This window comes from Trematomus bernacchii, unplaced genomic scaffold, assembly GCF_902827165.1.
Source record: "Trematomus bernacchii unplaced genomic scaffold, fTreBer1.1, whole genome shotgun sequence".
In the NCBI taxonomy this organism is placed as follows: Eukaryota; Metazoa; Chordata; class Actinopteri; order Perciformes; family Nototheniidae; genus Trematomus; species Trematomus bernacchii.
This window is the reverse complement of record NW_022988043.1, coordinates 24,909,762-24,930,558: the sequence shown is the minus strand read 5'-3', so window position 1 is coordinate 24,930,558 and position 20,797 is coordinate 24,909,762. Positions and strand designations below refer to the sequence as shown.

At 40.1% G+C, this 20,797-nt stretch overlaps 1 protein-coding gene across 2 annotated transcripts; it reads right to left on the bottom strand.

Moving 5' to 3' along the window:
* Window positions 1-5,167: 5,167 nt before the first annotated feature.
* On the bottom strand, window positions 5,168-18,720 carry fam151b (family with sequence similarity 151 member B). Of its 2 annotated transcripts, none has more exons than XM_034117536.1 (5): window positions 18,262-18,720; window positions 9,200-9,359; window positions 8,907-9,124; window positions 8,005-8,140; window positions 5,168-6,148 (listed from the first exon to the last, which is right to left on the bottom strand). In XM_034117536.1, exons 1-5 carry the CDS (start codon window positions 18,380-18,382, stop codon window positions 5,995-5,997), a joined length of 789 nt encoding a protein of 262 aa, XP_033973427.1. In that variant the 5' UTR covers window positions 18,383-18,720; the 3' UTR covers window positions 5,168-5,994. The 2 variants fall into 2 exon arrangements, with proteins under 2 accessions (XP_033973427.1, XP_033973428.1); XM_034117537.1 differs by having other exon boundaries at window positions 18,249-18,316.
* Window positions 18,721-20,797: the final 2,077 nt, after the last annotated feature.

The window sequence follows — 20,797 nt, the reverse complement described above, 5'->3', positions numbered from 1 at the left end:
CTCGCAGGATAATTTGAATTACTATTAGATCTGGCCCGCCGGTATATTGCACGCACACCTTCACTCCATCCTGAGGGTTTCCTCAGCTCAGAGCCTGAGCCCAAACATTGATGACCTTGCACCCAAGATGAGATGCCAAGTATCTGAACTAGTATCACAGATTTTTTTTCTTTGAGGGAAATCGTTTTGTTGGAGCTGTTGTTGGCCTGTGGGAAAATGTCATCATAAGAAATGACTCCGGAAAAGCTGCAGATAGAGCCATAAGAAATGAATGCAACTGATTATTTAATGTTTAATGTTGTTTTATAGGCAATAATTTAAGCTTAGTTAGTTCCAGGTTTAATATGTGCAATAAGTTCATTTCAATACGTTTTGCAATAAACATTGAACCAGTCCGGCCCTCGACTAGTACCCATTTTTTTATTTTGGCCCACTGTGTATTTGAGTTTGACACCCCTGCTCTAGAGGGATCATTTTGTGATCATGGGGCATCACCCTTGTATACAGCATCAGGACAATATCATATGGAGTCAGACACTGGAAGTGTGCTGGAGGCGTTAACTGGGACTGATGGAAGGATGAGGCTGATGAGACTGATGAGACTGAAGAATCTGCGAGGAACTAATTAGCGGCAGAGGAATAATTATATATTAAAAGACAGCAGCATCATAAGAGGCCAACAAGAGTGACAGAGTGTGTCACTTTGCTGAAGGATATTTGTGACCAGCTATCCAGGCCAGACTCTAAAGACTTTCCAAGGGGTAAAAACGCTGCTGCCAGAGTACTGGAAGTATTGCTGATATCATGTCTACCATATCCTCTTAAAATACTCTGTCCAACAATATCAGTCTCAGGAAGAAAGGTTTTTTAACGCTGATTCAAAATAGCAGAGAAACATGCATTCTTGTTCTCAGGAGGGGACATTGACAGAGGATTACTGGAAAAGTACACAGTAAATACTTCATATACTTGTGGGGGTAGTTTCACTAGTACTGAGTCCAACAGGATCAATCTCACGAATAACTAATGGCAACAAAAATTAATTCCCTCATCAAACTTAGCAGAAGTGGCTTGATGTTGTTCTCAGTAGGGGACTTTGACAGAGTATTTCTCAAAACATACACAGTAAAAGTACTTCAATGTATTGTAAATATTAGGCTAACTAATACAAAGTCAAACAGTATCGATTTCATTAAGAACTAATGGTAAAATTGTCTTTGTATCATTCATCAAAGATAGCAGAAAAACATGCATTATGGAGCCTACTATGGAGGGGACTTTGACAGAGGATTACTCACAAAGTACACAGTAAAAGTACTTCATTTCATTTCTGGTAGCAGTTAAACTAATACCGAGTCCAACAGTGTCAGTTTTGTAGAACTTGTAGTAAAAAATATTTGTATCAGGGCCGCCCCTCCCTACAGGCCGATAACGCAGACTGCGTGGGGCCTCACCTCGCGGAGGGGGCCTCATTTTGCGGAGGGGGCCTCATTTTGCGGAGGGGGCCTCATTTTGCGGAGGGTGCCTCATTTTGCGGAGGGAGCATCTGAAGCGCAAATGCGGCGCACCTACAGTGCAAGCGCACCACAGTACACGGATTGACCGTCCTCATCTACGCTCTTATTTTGAAAGGTAACTTCCGGTAGCAGAATATGAAAAACCGGTAGTATTTTTGTTTCTGTTTTCTAGTGATTTTATTTTTTGTTTTGAGAAGTAGAAAATCATCCCATTTTTTAAGTTTAGTAAATCCCTTTTTGACCATGATAAAGAAAAACGCCTTTTATTTCAATTTAGTTTTTTCAATTTTAAAACGAAAATTAAATATCCAGTCGTTTTTTGTTTTTGAATTTCCATTTGTGAAAAGAAAATCCAATGACCAAAACATACACTGACCCGGCTACCTAGACAGTTGACAGATTGGGTAAACAGGAATGAAGGTTTGATCTACATACAAAATGCACTGACTCTTTTTGTTCGCGTTATACAGCGCAAGACAAGCGTTTAACATTCAGTTATTTTGTATTATTCTGAGAATATTTCACATAGCAATGTTTAAATGTTCTGTCTCATTTGCTTTAATAAATGCAAGGGGTCTCAAAGATTTGGTCAAAAGCAAAGCAATATTTCTTTTTTGCAAAGGGCACAAATCACAGTGTCTTCTACTTCAAGAAACTCTTCTGTTGTGGATGTGCACTTCTAGACTAACCAGATCAAATGTTATTTAGGCACCAACAGATCTGCAATTGTGTTGCAATCTGTTTCAACAGGTTTCCTGGTGATATTGTTAATCATGGTCACATACTCTCATATGTATGTGACCATACACATACATATGTGTATGTATGTGACTATGTGTATGGTCATACAGTTTGAACCACTGTTCAAACTACTGATATTTGAAGCACTCCTGCTAAATGTGTTGGCTTATTTTGGTCATTAAAAACTGGCATCAAATTAACATTTATTTTGTATTACAGCTGATTTTTATTCCACATTAATTATATACTTTTAAAAAGAATAGTTGATATTGTGTTGTTAACACATGTATAATCAATTAAACATGGACTGTACTGTCAATAACAGTAATGTAACGTAAACACAAGCAGTAATGAGCTGGTTAACCCGAGATTAGATAGATAACGACAGAAAGTGTGCCTTAAAGGAGAGGTGTCATGCTTCTCCGGTTATTACCCGTCCCCTTGTGTGTTATGAAGGTTTTTATGCATGTAAACGGTCTGCAGAGTCAAAACCCTCAAAGTACACCCTGTAGCGAGTAAAACTCTAACACAGAAAATACCTCCCCAAAACGCCTCGTTGGAGATACGTCATTGTCCATTTGATTCTTCCGGGTACGGCATGATGTCAAGCCGTACCGGAACGAAATGGACCAATCCGTGGAGCCGTTACGTTACGTCTGCGGAGCCGTTACGTTAAGCCCCCGCTGATTGGTCCAAATTGACCAATCCACGGACTTCCTCACACACACATCTGTGTGCAGGGAGCAGGCAGCTCAGCTGATTTCTCCTCCCTGGCTGCAGGCTGATAACAGACAGTTGGGATCGCGGCGAAATTCTCTCTGCAGACCCATTCTCACAGCGTTTATCAACCTTTTTCTTACTCAATATCAAGCCACACTTATTGTTTTTACTTCGGCTGTGACTTTGTGTGTGCTCAGGATGAGTTTGGCTGTGTTTCGCTATGTATCCTAAACAAGGAAACAACACCTCATGGAGCTCAGCGCGATTCACAACGTCCCGACCAATCAGAGCACACTGTGCTCACAGGGAGGGTGGGGGCTGGAGCTGTTGGAGCTACAACGAGCCGTTAAAGGCAGAGAGTGAAATTCAGTGAATACACGTAGTTTACAGAGATGCTGTATGAGAAACCAATGTGAGTTTGGAAAAATGCACAGTATAAATCTATTCTAGTATACCTCAACAATGGAATTATGATCAGTGGAAATGGCCATGACACCTCTCCTTTAAACTGTAGTGGGTAACGTTATAGCATATAAAACTATAGTTTAATGGAGGTTTCATTGAGCTATGCTAACCTTTAACTAGCGCCAACGGTAACGGGACACGATGCCTACTGTCACTTTTAACAGTAAGGTCATGATATACTGTGTATACACAAGATAACACGGATAATGACAGAAAGTGTCCCTTAAACTGTAGTGGGTAACGTTATAGCATATCAAACTATAGTTTGATAGATATTTCACTGAAAGACGCTGTCCCCTAACTAGCGGCCGTCAGCAGTAACATGGCCGTGGCCCGTCGGGTCATTGCAGTAATGAATAACACAAGATAACAGAAATGTTGCCGAAGTATGTGGCGTGTAAAGTATACTTTAAAGAAGTTTTCAAACAGAAAAAAACGTACCTGTCAACCCAAGTCTTCGCTAGCGATACACCAGCAAACGAGCGATGAAGTGGTGGGGTAAAAACTCAGTTGAAAGCGAAAAACACACGAAATGAATACTGTCAGGTAGTAATAAAGACACATTGCACACAAATTCTCTAAGAAAAATGGCTTATTATGTCTTGTTAAGACTGTACAGTGACAGTCTCGGGAGAGCCGCTGTTTCTCTACGTTCGGACAGCCCGCCCACTCCAAACACTCCATTGAACAGTACGACTGTAGACTTCCAATCACATGCGAATACAGTGACTGTAGACGGTTAAGCCTTCTGATTTGCCAAATGTCTACAGTCGGAGTCCCGCCTCCAAACTCCATTGGACAGTACGACTGTAGACTTCCAATCGGATGGAAATGACTGTCGAATTAGAAGGCTTAACTGTCTACAGTAACTGTTGTTGGTTGCAAGGGGATCAAATACTTATTTCCCACAATTAAATGCAAATCAATTCATGTCTCTTCCATGATGTACATTTCTGGATATTCTTTTTGATATTCTGTCCCTCATTATTAAAATAAACCTACCATTAAAATGATAGACTGTTCATTTCTTTGTAAGTGGGTAAACTTACAAAATCGGCAAGGGACAAATAATTATTTCCTCCACTGTATGCATGTGAGTGTGATCACATGTGAATAACTTTGGATTTCATAGGTGTGTGTGAGAGCATTTCATATGTGTATATGAGAGATTTTTACATATGTTTGTAAATGATTTTGGTTTTAGTTGTGTGTGTGAGTGTTTCACACATGTTTATGTGAACGGTATTTCTGAATAATGTCCCTCACGGCCCCTCAAATTTGGGGCCGTGAAATTTGACTAATGCTTTGTTCTTATAATTTTGACAACACACATGCAAACAGTTTGTTGTAGGCATGTAATAGGCGGATGACACCCTCCCAGTTTGTTTTGTTTTATCCTCCTAATGACTACTGCTCCAACCCTGCACCGGTTGCACTTGAACTATGTTTTATACTGACTTTAACGCTACAAGCCTATGGACCTTTCCTTATGTTACTGATGGAAGAAAAGCCCTTAGGGTTAACCGTAACCAAAGAAAAGTGGAAAAAGGACAGGTCCGACCTGTTATCAAAGTGAAAAATAGACAGTCAAAAAAAGAAAAGAAAAGAGAGTGGTAAAACAAGTCAGGTCCGGAACTGTCGAAAAAAGTCACAAGGCAGAGCACATCACAGTAATGCTGAGTCATGACAGAGGTGAAAAAACCTTGACACTTTGCTGACTTTAATTTGACTTTAATTTAAGAAAGGGATCTGAAAACTATTCTGTTGCTTATATGAAATAATAATAATACATGGTATTTTAGCGCTTTTACAGGTGCTCAAATCCGTTCTCAATACTGTGGATAATACCCACAGGAGCAATTTGGGGTGAAATGTATGCCCAAGGAAACAGCGGCATGCTGACTGTGTGTGTCAAGGTGGGATTGAACCGGTACTCCCTGATCTGATCTGAAGATGAGTGCACTAAACCACTGAGCCAACTGCCGCCCCAAAATAGTTTAGACTTTTGAGGACTACTAACAAAATGCCATGCTAACTTCTACTTATTTAAATAGAATAACAAGACCTCAATAATGTATGCCAGTTTTCACCTATTTTCTGAATCCAGCTGTTACAGTTTACTTCAAACTTTTGTGGCTAGTTGACATTTTGTATCATTAGCTAGGCCTATTCCTTACCTCTTACAGGTTGCATACAAAGCCATTTCCCCCCCAAACAAACACACACTAACATCGGTCTTTTGTCAGCATTAGGTGGTGGGACAAATGACTTTTATAAAAATAAAAACAGGGATTTGGAAGTGTTGTAATTTATTAACATAAAAAACCTACACTTATGCTCTCTGCAACGCCACCAGACTTCATTTTCCATTTTCAGAATTTTTGTTCAAACTTTAGAGCCCAGAAGAAGTATATTGCTAGGCCTAAACTAAAATGCAAAAATCATAAATCATAAGAATAATTTCTGCAGATAAACCAACTGTTCTTTTCTTTCTCATTTATCTAGCTTTGGCCTGCTGCAGCGAGACAATTTCAAATATTTTGTCAGACTTTTAGTTTTTGTCTTGTAGTGTCATACTGAGCTCTGTCCTTTGGGAGTCTGGCAGGTCATAGTAGATCCTACTGATGTCAAATTCTTTTCTGTAGGGCAGTAAGTCCTGAAGTATTAACGTATCCTCCTGGCCCGTCCATACTGTTAGAGTGTACCTGTGTAGAACATGATAAAACATAAGCATTTATTAAATAGTAGGTTTGTGCAGTTGAAAAATAATAAACACAATGATTTCTTCTATCACATAAACTGATCACTTAGTTGAGCAACCACATAATTTCACTATATATTTTAGTTTTGTAATTCTCAATATTTGTGACAAATAGAACTCCTTGTGTATTTGAAAAATGGCGTGCACAAGAAATGTTAATATTAATAATAATAATAATAATAATAATAAAAAATTTAATAAACAAGATCACTGGTTTAGTGTCAAGATGTGCAATTTGGACATGTTAGTACACTTTTAATAGAAAATGTAAAAACTAACATTGCTCCTGCTCAGGCTCAGGTACTGCACAAAAAAACTAATGTAAACTAAAAATAATTCCTCCTGATTCTACTGACTCTAAAATTACCCAAAACATGCGGCAATGTTGCTTGGCCTTTTTGCATGAAGTAAATGTTATTTTCTTGTTAGAGAGTACCAGAATGCGTTGTTTACATGTTAAAACAAAAAAACATTTGAGTGTGCATGTGCGTCGCTGTGGAGAACAGGCGTTTTCAAGACTCTTAAAAAAAGACCCCCCCCCCACCCATCTATAATGGTTCCAACGAAAACATTCTGTAGCCTGACTCTGTAAATCCTGTCTATACATCCGGCCTTGCATAAGACTTCTCCAGCTCCATTCTTCTGTTTGCCTTGCACATATTCATTTGTTATTTCAATGAGTAGTATTTTATCTAATTTTACAGTATTTTATTTGACATTTTATTTTTAGCTCATCTTATTCTATTTTACGTGCATATATTTCCCTTCTCCTGCATTACTTGCAACATTATCTTGCACTATTTTATTTGTATTCTGTTTTTTCTTGCACTATTATTGTTTTTTTATTTGTTTTATTGTTTTATGTCTTATATATAATATGTTGCATTTTTGGAGGAGCTTGGGACGTTTCATTGCCATAACAAAATGTAGCTACTGTGTATATGACATAAAGCCTTTGAATCAGAATTTTGAATTTAATTTTAATATAGTGCCTTGCTCAAAAACACCATGATAGTTCCCAGGTGACATGGCATTTCTTAAGTAAGCAATTCAACCTCAGGTTCACACACAAGTTTCAGATAACACACAGGAGCTAGAAGACCCACCTGCTTCGTTAAATCAGCTGTGTGGGAACATTTCGTTTTCCCTGTGGACTACAGTAACGATGGAGTGCGAGTGGTGGATCGGGAGGACGGTGTGTCGGCGTTGGTCGACAGCGGTGCGGTATGCTAATGATAACACCTGGGTAACACACGCCAAACATGCTAAATCATATCAGAAGGCATCACCCAGATTTGCCAATCACCGGAGCCCGGCGAAAGACAACAGCAGTTCAACAGCTTCTCCCCGCTGTTTTTAAGAAGCCAATAGACATGCAAGCCGAGAGACCAAAATAAATAACGGAAGCTATTGGCATATATATTTCAACGGCTATGCGCCTTTGAAACACTTTCTTATTATTTATTGTGTAATATTTTCAAGACATTCTTTTTCGCTTTACAGCTTGATGAAACCTTCTTGTTTGAGATCAGCCATTATAGATACTATGGCCATCTGAGTGTGTGTGGTACTGTTTGTGGTTTGTTTTGAACTGTGTAATACAGTTAATTATTCAAAATGTTCCTTATTTTTATACTGAAACTTGCATCACTGTTCAAAAATAAATAACAACAAACCTGGAATTATGCATTTGGGACTTTTTTTTAGCTTTTCTTGTTGTACCGAACCCGTACCGAACTGTGACCCCCAAAACCGAGGTACATACCGAACCGTGAATTCTGTGAACCGTTACACCCCTACCTGTGTGACTGCTGCAGTAGCCATGTGAGCTGTGAGAGCGATTGGGCCAGCAAAGCTGCACGCACTGGGAAGGTTACTGGATGTTTAAGGTCTCTACAAATCTCCTCCATCACACGCACCATATTCCAGCTGTAACCTGAAAATATTAAAACAAAACAAATCAAAAGGCAATTTATTTGAGATGTAACTATGTTCTAGTATATTTTATTCATCTGTGCTTATAAAGATATAATTGTGAAAGCATATATAAAAAAACATGTGAGTTTGGGCCACGCGGTTGCAATACGTAACCCATAAACAGACAAACTGTAGTGCAGTAAAACTTAAGACATTACTTACTTAGGTACTTAACAGTATTTTAATAGCAAACTCATATGTTCAAACAGTATATTTCCAATGCCAAAAATAATGATCCATCAGGAGGTCTTTTAAAGAAAATAGAAAACTGAAAAAAGCTACTTGCACCAGTATTCACACACTATAATTTGGTAGAGCAACCTTAAGCTTCAACAAAAGCCTGAAGTATCTTTGGGTAAGTATCTACCAGGTCGTTCAACTGTTCTGAGGGATTTCTGACCATGACCTCTGCAGATCTGCTCCAGGTTGTTCAGGTTGGTTGAATGATGCTTGTGAACTGCAGCTTTCAAAAAGTGCCACAGATGTTGGGTGGGATAGAGATATGGATTTGACTTGGCACTTAGGACATTAAGCTTTCTGTTGTTTAACTCTCCTGTGTTGCTTTGGCTTTGTGCTAGGAATCATTGTCCTGCTGAAAGGTGAAGTTTGATTCAACTTTGACTTTGATTGCCTTCTGTTGGTTTTCAGGTTTCCTAAATTCTTCTATAATGAATAGAAACAAGACCTCCACATAAACACAGCCAGTGGCACGAAAGTGTCATCACCTGCATTATCTATCCCAGCAGTCCATCCTGTAGTCCAGCCGAGAGAGAGCACGGCGTGAGTGGGAAGAGTTCTCACAGCAGAAAGGAATGCCTGAGGTTCCAGAGGTGTGGCCTTTCCCCCAGGACCAGAGAGGATATCTGCATTGATCCACAGTGGGCAGCTTGGCTGAGCCAGCATCTCCTCCAGAAGAACGACAGACGGAAATACCGCCTCCATGCTGTTGGAGTACACCACAGTGCTTACATCACAGACAACCACATATTATAAAGAAGGGATATAAGTAACATCTTACCTCTTAAAGTCTAGTTTTATTCCCTTGTTATACTCCTTCACTTTTTCCAGCCACTCTTTCAGTGTGATGTCACTCTCTGTATCAGGTGGATGTGCCATGATGGGCTCTTTAGGATCCCGGCCTCTCATGACTATGTCAGCCTCAATCATATGTGTGGGACCTAGAATGGAAGTTGATGGTCAAAAAAGTTAGTGAAGAACTCTGTCAACACAAAGGTAAAATCTCTATATACTAAATAATAAATATAAAGTCTAAATTCTCCCTTCATGAAGGTTCTAACGTTTGTTTTTTCATACTTTAAGGAAGCATGAATGAAACCTTATGCCTATTTTGGAGGCTTTTGAATTGTATTTCAGTGCGATGAGATGTTTGTAATATTCTGTCTACCATATTGCAATCAATGTTTGCTTTGGATAGTGTTTCTAGCAAACTGGAAAACGGAGTGTTTATGTGACCAATCAAACATGATAATAGCTTATTAGAATGCAATAAAATTCGGTCTGACAAATGACCACGGAATAAGATCTATGTATCTCTAGGAACGCCTCAACAACAAATGGACATTACAAATTACTAGCACTTATTGGAGGACAATGGTACTGAAGTGTTATTATGTAGTCCAGTAAACTTGATTAATCAGCTTTGTTGAATGTTTTCTTAATTAATATGTATACATTATGGGTGGAGAAACTTCATTATGTAAAAATCAAGAAAAACTGACAAAGCATCTGAGCATGAATGAGCCATATATTTGTATTTGTGAGTGACAGGATTACCTTATTAATCAATAAGTCCCAGTGAGCTTTGATAAACCTTCACACTCGGGTTAACTACTGATTCATCTGCAGATCTCCTTCTTGATTCATAAATTAGATATTTGGTATTCTTTGAAAGAGCCCAAGGTGATGTCTTAACTCTTTTTAGTCTGAAAAGTCAAGACAGTTGAAGACGCTAAGATTTTAGATTTGCAATGGTATTAAACACAAATAACATTAAGTCACAGAAATTATTCTCAAACTTCAAATAATCGATTAATTAACTAAGTTTCACTCACAAAATGTAGTGACGAAAACAACTAAGTCAGCACTACTTGGTGGCACAGCTTCATCAAAAACCGATCATGCAGAGTTTACTTTAATGTAAAAAAACGAAAATCCACAGAGTGCATTTTCATCTTTAGACTATACAGATATAGAATGTAAAGACATCTACACACTGTGTATAGAGACCCACAAGCTGTTTATACATCTATAGACTATTTCAAGATATAAGCCCTTTCTCAATTGTCAAGTTTTCGCCTCCTCGGTCCTCCGGTAGTGACCCGGAAATTCGTGTTGAAGGACATCTAATTTCTCTAAATGCCCATCGAGGATCTAGGATGGAGCATGGAGGAGGCTCTCTGGAGGAGCTATAACCAAGGGTACACTGATGTAGAGGAGAGAGGAGAGAGGAGGCTCTCTGGAGGAGCTATAGCCGAGGGTACACTGATGTAGAGGGTAGAGGAGAGAGGAGAGAGGAGGCTCTCTGGAGGAGCTATAATCCAGGGTACACTGATGTAGAGGAGAGAGGAGAGAGGAGAGAGGAGGCTCTCTGGAGGAGCTATAACCAAGGGTACACTGATGTAGAGGAGAGATGAGGCTCTCTGGAGGAGCTATAACCATCACTGATGTAGAGGAGAGAGGAGAGAGAAGAGAGGAGAGCGGAAAGAGGAGAGAGGAGGCTCTCTGGAGGAGCTATAACCATCACTGATGTAGAGGAGAGAGGAGAGAGGAGGCTCTCTGGAGGAGCTATAGCCGAGGATACTGATGTAGAGGAGAGAGGAGAGAGGAGGCTCTCTGGAGGAGCTATAGCCGAGGATACACTACACTACACTGATGTAGAGGAGAGAGGAAAGAGGAGAGAGGAGGCTCTCTGGAGGAGCTATAACCCAGGGTACACTGATGTAGAGGAGAGAGGAAAGAGGAGAGAGGAGGCTCTCTGGAGGAGCTATAACCCAGGGTACACTGATGTACCCTCCGGAGATGTATTTCAGGCAACAGTGATATTTAAAAGAGTCGTGAAGCACGGCTGGACTTATCTCAACCAATGACCGCTCTGCAAACTGTTCCGTTGTGATTATAAATTATTTAAGAGGATCAAATGTGCATCAAACTTTCTGCCCTTTACTGTTTGTTTACTCTCTAATGACATCTCCCCTGGATATTAGTCTACTTACTTTTATTTTATTAACTGCTTTAATGGTGACGCAATGTTTACAGTGAGAACAGCTGCTGAGGTCCATGCAGAAAGCAGAGCTTTTGAAGGCTTTAGTAGATATCTACAAACAACGAGTAGGTCTTTTTCATAAAACCATTTAGTGCTTCACATAATAAAATACACACCGGCTGTAGCCTGATATGATATGCTTTAGGAGCTGTACTGTAGGTATGTGTTGTACAGTGTGTAGGTGTGTGTTGTACAGTGTGTAGGTGTGTATTGTACAGTGTGTAGGTGTGTGTTGTACAGTGTGTAGGTGTTTAGGTGTGTATTGTACAGTGTGTAGGTGTGTGTTGTACAGTGTGTAGGTGTGTGTTGTACAGTGTTTAGGTGTGTGTTGTACAGTGTATAGGTGTGTGTTGTACAGTGTGTAGGTGTGTATTGTACAGTGTGTAGGTGTGTGTTGTACAGTGTGTAGGTGTTTAGGTGTGTATTGTACAGTGTGTAGGTGTGTATTGTACAGTGTGTAGGTGTGTGTTGTACAGTGTGTAGGTGTTTAGGTGTGTATTGTACAGTGTTTAGGTGTGTATTGTACAGTGTGTAGGTGTGTGTTGTACAGTGTGTAGGTGTGTATTGTACAGTGTGTAGGTGTGTGTTGTACAGTGTGTAGGTGTGTATTGTACAGTGTGTAGGTGTGTATTGTACAGTGTGTAGGTGTGTGTTGTACAGTGTGTAGGTGTGTGTTGTACAGTGTGTAGGTGTGTGTTGTACAGTGTGTAGGTGTGTGTTGTACAGTGTTTAGGTGTGTGTTGTACAGTGTGTAGGTGTGTGTTGTACAGTGTTTAGGTGTGTGTTGTACAGTGTATAGGTGTGTGTTGTACAGTGTGTAGGTGTGTATTGTACAGTGTGTAGGTGTGTGTTGTACAGTGTGTAGGTGTTTAGGTGTGTATTGTACAGTGTGTAGGTGTGTGTTGTACAGTGTGTAGGTGTGTATTGTACAGTGTGTAGGTGTGTGTTGTACAGTGTGTAGGTGTGTATTGTACAGTGTGTAGGTGTGTATTGTACAGTGTGTAGGTGTGTGTTGTACAGTGTGTAGGTGTGTATTGTACAGTGTGTAGGTGTGTGTTGTACAGTGTGTAGGTGTGTATTGTACAGTGTGTAGGTGTGTGTTGTACAGTGTGTAGGTGTGTATTGTACAGTGTGTAGGTGTGTGTTGTACAGTGTGTAGGTGTGTATTGTACAGTGTGTAGGTGTGTGTTGTACAGTGTGTAGGTGTGTATTGAACAGTGTGTAGGTGTGTGTTGTACAGTGTGTAGGTGTGTATTGTACAGTGTGTAGGTGTGTGTTGTACAGTGTGTAGGTGTGTATTGTACAGTGTGTAGGTGTGTATTGTACAGTGTTTAGGTGTGTGTTGTACAGTGTGTAGGTGTGTGTTGTACAGTGTGTAGGTGTGTATTGTACAGTGTGTAGGTGTGTGTTGTACAGTGTGTAGGTGTTTAGGTGTGTATTGTACAGTGTGTAGGTGTGTATTGTACAGTGTGTAGGTGTGTGTTGTACAGTGTGTAGGTGTGTGTGTTGTACAGTGTGTAGGTGTGTGTTGTACAGTGTTTAGGTGTGTGTTGTACAGTGTGTAGTGTGTGTTGTACAGTGTTTAGGTGTGTGTTGTACAGTGTATAGGTGTGTGTTGTACAGTGTGTAGGTGTGTATTGTACAGTGTGTAGGTGTGTGTTGTACAGTGTGTAGGTGTTTAGGTGTGTATTGTACAGTGTGTAGGTGTGTATTGTACAGTGTGTAGGTGTGTGTTGTACAGTGTTTAGGTGTGTATTGTACAGTGTATAGGTGTGTGTTGTACAGTGTGTAGGTGTGTATTGTACAGTGTGTAGGTGTGTGTTGTACAGTGTGTAGGTGTTTAGGTGTGTATTGTACAGTGTGTAGGTGTGTGTTGTACAGTGTGTAGGTGTGTGTTTGTACAGTGTTTAGGTGTGTGTTGTACAGTGTGTAGGTGTGTGTTGTACAGTGTGTAGGTGTGTGTTGTACAGTGTGTAGGTGTGTGTTGTACAGTGTGTAGGTGTTTAGGTGTGTATTGTACAGTGTGTAGGTGTGTATTGTACAGTGTGTAGGTGTGTGTTGTACAGTGTGTAGGTGTGTGTTGTAGTGTTTAGGTGTGTGTTGTACAGTGTGTAGGTGTGTATTGTACAGTGTTTAGGTGTGTGTTGTACAGTGTGTAGGTGTGTATTGTACAGTGTGTAGGTGTGTGTTGTACAGTGTGTAGGTGTGTGTTGTACAGTGTTTAGGTGTGTGTTGTACAGTGTGTAGGTGTGTGTTGTACAGTGTGTAGGTGCGTGTTGTACAGTGTGTAGGTGCGTGTTGTACAGTGTTTAGGTGCGTGTTGTACAGTGTGTAGGTGCGTGTTGTACAGTGTGTAGGTGCGTGTTGTACAGTGTGTAGGTGCGTGTTGTACAGTGTGTAGGTGCGTGTTGTACAGTGTGTAGGTGTGTGTTGTACAGTGTGTAGGTCTGTGATTGTGGTAGATTCGGCGGACAGACAGGTTTCAGTTGGTTTGGTTTCCCCTGCTTACTTTTAATAATTGTAAATAAAATGTTTGGCCCGTCATTTGATTTCCCTATTGTAGCGACCAGAGAAGGGGGGGGATATATCCAGTCTCTGATAGTGTCACGTTATTATGAGAGTGCTCTGATACTTGTTTGATTGTGAAATCGTATATATATATATATATATATATATATATATACACGTGTGTGTGTGTGTGTGTGTGTGTGTGTGTGTGTGTGTGTGTATGTCCTCCTCACTGTTATTGTCTCATTATACAACACTGTGAATGAATTAAAGTAAATATATAAATTGCCATGAACACAGTTCTTCTGAGTGCTGTGCCTCCTGTCATCATTAATGGACGTCTCTTTAAAATAAGCGCTCAGAGAGGATTTCTGATTTCTCTAACCGCCTGCTGCTTCCACTCCTCTCTCCTCGGTTCCCCTCCTCGACTCCTCCGCTTGCATCTCCTGTGGGCGGGACTAAGACACGAAGATAGGAGTCGAAGGCCCAATTCCAATAAGCCCCCTACACCCTCCGTTTGCGCGTTCGCGCGGAGGGTCCGCCACATTAAGTGCTGTTCCAAACCAACGAGTGTGGAGGGGGAGTGGGTTATCAAGCCCTCCAACAGTGAGTCTGCCTCGCACCTGACTTCGGCCCAATCCCAAACCACTCCCTCGACCCTACCCCTCCGTGGCGGAGTGAACTCCGTCTGTAGCCACACTCGCAGCTCAACGAGGCTCCCTCCTGTCAGATGGAGGGAGTAAATACAGCGGCAAGCTTTGGGACAAACTCCCCTCTCTCCGGCAGAAACAGGAAATGCCGTAACTGTATGTAACAACGGTTTCAAATCAGCATCACTTAGACAAAAAATGTAAATTAAGAACTCAAATAAAACTCCAAACATCTTTCATTGTGTTACTTTTTTGTAAAGCTCTTTTAGTTTTAAACCTGATGTTTATAAGCTTCTTAGTTTTTGCAACAGTCTGTAAATATACACAACTTTATAATAAAATGCACACATTTACCTTTTTCTAGACTAAACACAGGTATGATCCTAAGTTAAAAAAATATGAGGTTATCATGAGGTTGTTAACATCGCAATTTATCAGTGGATGTTTGCTGGAACTACTTGTAAACAGCGTGTTTCCTGACGGACACACACAGCGTGACTCCGGTCAGGTAGAGACTGTGGGTGTTTCTCAATCGCGAGTAAAGCTGCTTCAGAGCCACTATTTCAAGCATACTACGTCATCGAGTGCCGCCGAAGTACTGTTCCAATCTCCAGCATACTTGGAAATCTACCGAGCCCGGCGTACTCCGTTTGGAGAAATATCGAGTCTGCACATGAGTAGACTTCGCGGTCTTAAAATCCCCACAATGCTTTGCGCACGGACCAATTTCCCCAAATCTGTGGCGGAAGATGTAAGGCGGGGCCTCTCATATGACGCACACCTGCACACTTGCTAGCGTGTTCCACACTTCGTTTTCCGAATGCCAGGAAGTATTCTTGACTCGCTTCTGAAGCAAGATGCTCGGCAGACATGTGCTACCAAGCAAGCGTACTCGCGATTGAGAAACACCCTGTCACTACCCGATCCGTTCACCTGCCCGATCGGTACTGCGCATGTGCGAGATGGTCCGCCATATTGGACAACTCCGTACGGCAACCCAACTAGGACACTTGACACAGTGGCTTTTGGCAAAGCACACAAAAAAAAAACTCAAAAAAACCGAGAGAGATGAGTTATTGTTATTACAACGTGACTTCACTATTATTTAACAACTATTTCTATTGGGTTCTTTTATTTGGGGTTAAGTACATTGTCAGAATAAGTGAGAAATGGATTTAACTTCTGTTAGACAGCTATCATACTGAATAAATATTTATGCAAAAACGTATGGCATAATAATGTATATCTAATTACATTTAAAAATGTATGGCATTAATAATGTATATCTAATTACATTAACTGTGATGTCTTTCATTTTATTTAAAATGAACAATTACATACAACATTTTCCATAAAAAAGTTGATTCAAGAACAAATCTCTGTTATTAGATCAGTACTTTTCTTATATGACTATTATTGCTAAATTTGAAAGGTCTTTACCAGCTTTGGAATTATATATAAAACAAAGATAAACTAGTTCTTGCTACCTTGGTCTAGTTAAATACTATACTGGACTCGTGAAAAATACTGGAAGACAAGATTTACTTTGAGGAAGGATTGCTCTACTTATTATCGTGTTTACAATAGTTGAGATTGTGCATTGTGATACACCACAAAGGGAAGGGGGTTGTGTCTGTGTTTTAGGGTTCCTGCAGTTTTTGAACGGAAAGCACACAAGTTCAGAGGAATAAGCTGTTCCCGTGCTGCTACCATGGACTGGCTGTTACCCACAACCTGCAATATAATTAATCAAGCAAAATTAAAGGATAACAAACTCCAGTTAAATTATTCCATATTAATAAATAATATTACATGCAAATTACATTTCCTGTAGGATGCTGAACCCACCTCTCCCCTCTGCCCCCATTGGACGTGGATCTTAACAACCCCCCCCCCCACACACACACACACACACACACACACACACACACACACACACACCACACACACACACACACACACACACACACACACACACACACACCACACACACACACACACACACACACACACACACACACACACACACACACACACACACACACACACACACACACACACACATACACATAATATATTTATTGTTGTGCCTTTTTATTTGCTCGTATTATGATGGGATATGGTTTAATTTAGTAAATGGTTGTGCGTTGTGTGTGAAAAATGTATATCTCTAAAAAGTGTGTTGGTGTATGATCACATTTGTATATGAAAATGTCTGAAGTTAATAAATACATTCTCAGTGTTCAAGTCAATCACTGACGATGCTTACGATATCATAAAATCTAAGTGTTAATGATTGTCAGTAGAGATGGGATGGCAGAAGGTGCTATATATATATATATATAATTCCAAAGCTGGTAAAGACCTTTCAAATTTAGCAATAATAGTCATAAGAAAAGTACTGATCTAATAACAGAGATTTGTTCTTGAATCAACTTTTTTATGGAAAATGTTGTATGTAATTGTTCATTTTAAATAAAATGAAAGACATTCACAGTTAATGTAATTAGATATACATTATTAATGCCATACATTTTTAAATGTAATTAGATATACATTATTAATGCCATACGTTTTTGCACACATATTTATTCAGTATGATAGCTGTCTAACAGAAGTTAAATCCATTTCTCACTTATTCTGACAATGTACTTAACCCCAAATAAAAGAACCCAATAGAAATAGTTGTTAAATAATAGTGAAGTCACGTTGTAATAACAATAACTCATCTCTCTCGGTTTTTTGAGTTTTTTTTGTGTGCTTTGCCAAAAGCCACTGTGTCAAGTGTCCTAGTTGGGTTGCCGTACGGAGTTGTCCAATATGGCGGACCATCTCGCACATGCGCAGTACCGATCGGGCAGGTGAACGGATCGGGTAGTGACAGAGACCAGTCTCAAGTCAGCACCGATGCAGACTCGCTGTTTGAGGGCTTGATAGCCCACTCCCCCTCCACACTCGTTGGTTTGGAACAGCACTTAATGTGGCGGACCCTCCGCGCGAACGCGCAAACGGAGGGGTAGTGTGTAGGGGTAGGGTGTAGGGCGTGGTTTGGGATTGGGCCTACACCTGCTGGCTGCAGGAAACACGCCGTTTACAAATAGTTCCTGCAAACATTCACTGATAAATTGCGATGTTAACAACCTCATGATAACCTCATATTTTTTTTAACCTGTGTTTAGTCATCATACCTAGGCTATGCATTTTATTATAAAGTTGTGTATATTTACAGACTGTTGCAAAAACTAAGAAGCTTATAAACATCAGGTTTAAAACTAAAAGAGCTTTACAAAAAAGTAACACAATTAAAGATGTTTGGAGTTTTATTTTAGTTATTAATTTTTGTCCAAGAGATTCTGATTTGAAACCGTTGTTACATACAGTTATGTCATTTCCTGTTTCTGCCGGAGAGAGGGGAGTTTGTTCCAAAGCTTGCCGCTGTATTTACTCCCTCCATCTGACAGGAGGGAGCCTCATTGAGCTGAGAGTGTCACTCCGACACGGAGTTCAGTCCGTCACGGAGGGGGAGTGATTTGGAATTGGGCCGAAGGGCCAAAGAGAGGAGTCGGGGAGGGGGAAATTAGAATTGAGAAAGGAAAGGGCTATAGAATGAAAATATATCTACACACTGTATACATCCACCTGTGAGAGCCTCCGTCAGCCTGCTCCTGCTGTTGACAGCGTGCGACCATCTGACCTCGGCAGCGTTCCTCTTCATTATTTCTCTCCGACTCCAGAAATACTCTAGCGTCTGCTCAGACATTCTCTTTACGAAAAAAAACTTGTAATGTCGCCGGCTTATTAGTGCACTAACAGTATGATTTGCGTGAACGTGCAGGTGTACAGGCGTGTATGATGGCAGTGTAATGTAAGCCAGATAGATTGCTATGAAAGCGCAATTAAAGGAAACGTTCACTCACTGTCTTTACCATTAACATTTCAAACAACGTACACTGTAAAACAGCGGTTTAAAACTATCGTGGTAGGCTACTACTCAAGTTAGAGAAAATAGTCCTCTCTTGATGTCACAAAATGTGGATTTTTAAAGACAACTGCTCTTCTACTTCTTCTTCTGCTTCTTCTTCTGGTATTATGGCGTGTGGCAGCCAGCGTTAAAGGTGCATTACCGCCACCTACTGTATTGTAGTGTGGACCAGAATTATCTTTTTTTTCTGCAAACAAGCCGCGCCAGTTGATTGTGTAATCAACACCCATATGAAACAGAACTGTAAACAGATTTTATTTTCTTATATTTTACAAATCACTCCCCTTTTAAACTCTATTCTTGTTTTACTGTCATATAGTATTTCATAACTGTTTTTCATTTATTCTCTCTGGCTGTCCATCTCATAATGTTCACATAGAAACTAGCTTGTCAATAGGAATATCATTCAGAATAATTATAATTTCATGCAAAAATCTACGTTGACGTGGAAGGCCGTAGCGCTGTAAAAAGCACAACCAATCATTTGAGCCGGCTAAAGTAACTGGATGGCCTACCTGCCTGTCAGCCTTCCATCTGTGCACAACTTATCTCGTGCCCTCATTGGTCATGTGCGTGTTTGTGTGTGTTGGAGGAGGGGCTCTGTAAGGAAGTGGCCAGATTTTTTCCGGTTGTGTATTTTCAAATTCTAAGCGCACTCGAGCTGGTTTCTCCAAAATTACCTACCCCACCTTTAAGTTATTATAATGTCATTTTAAGTTTGCACATCTTTATTTATAATTTTTTTCAAATGTACAAGTTTTCAGTTTAGACTTTAACGCATCCACCTGAGTGGACATATAAATCATATTTTTTCTAAATTTGAAAAAAACTAGATAAAAATAAACTAAAGTTAAAATCTTCTTTTTCATGCCCAAGAGCAATAAAAACACTTGGTAAAAAAAGTGAGTGAGGCTTTCATAATTCATGCATGAAAGGGTTAAAAGAGTTTGTTTGGGGGCAGACCCCCACAAAGGGAAAAAAATATATACACATACAAGGTCATCATCTTAACAGTTTGTTATGCTCCATCCGTGAGCAGAGCAAGTTGGCATGCCTATTACAGCTGAATGCGGCGATTATCATGTTGTTCAGCAAAAACGCCTCACAAACTTATTAAGATCAACAGCTTTAGTGCGTTTTGATTCAATGCTGAGTACAGCCAAACTTGACAGTCTCTTCTCTGTAATTGTAGACCGCAAATACCTCGCTTTTTAAAACGGTAACTTGCCAAAGTGCTTTGTTTTGGACGATCATCAGTATTATAATCAAAAAGAGAAATATGAACGTTAGTTTTTACTGAAATGATCAAATAAAGTCAACATTTCACAGTCTTTACTGAGCTGTGTGGGGTTTGTTCAACTTTTAAAAGATGTTTGAATGGTGATATACACAGTGATAGATGTTAAGGACTAACGTTTATAAGAAATACATTTGTATTGATTTTAAGATCTTTTCATAGTTCATACAATCATACGTATTGGGATCATATGTTCCTCTGTTGTCCACGTTCATAAAGCATAAAACAACACCATCAGAGCACAGTACAGAGTCTCTAGATGAGTTTACAGTAGTCCCTCGTTCTTATTATACATCCATGTTGTAGTCCGCTGTATAGAAAACTGTAGTTTCCATAGTTTCCCCACAGCAGCAGACGCACATTTATGACGTCCGCTGGCGCATCATAAACACGTCGGATAGTGAAAGTGCAGTCGGATTCTCTAAAGTACAGCAGTCTCCTTTTGAATTCTCCTATCCACTATCCCTTAACCCTGTGACGTTTCACACAGAGGTCAAGGGATAGACGATAGGAGCTGATTTTTTGGACTATTCGACCGCAAACCCTGCACTCGGATATTAGAGGACTTTCTCATCATAAATGTCCGATGAGCCACAGACTTTTCTTACAAAAAACAACGGTGCCAACTGGGGTGGCAGCTGGGTGCAGTGGCGTCTCCAGAGTATTTTTGTTGGGTAATCTATGGTAGGGCTAGACCCATACAGTGGTGGGGCTCAAGTCAGTATTTGCAATGTAATAGCCTACATACACGCTATAATCGCCCCCCTTAGACAGTGAAAACGCCACGCGTGAGTTTAGATTATTTCCCTGTCTCAATCCAAATTGAACTGTATGAAATAAAAAAGGCACATTTGTCTTGTAGTAATAAAAAGGGCGACCTGGAGCCAATCCTGCAA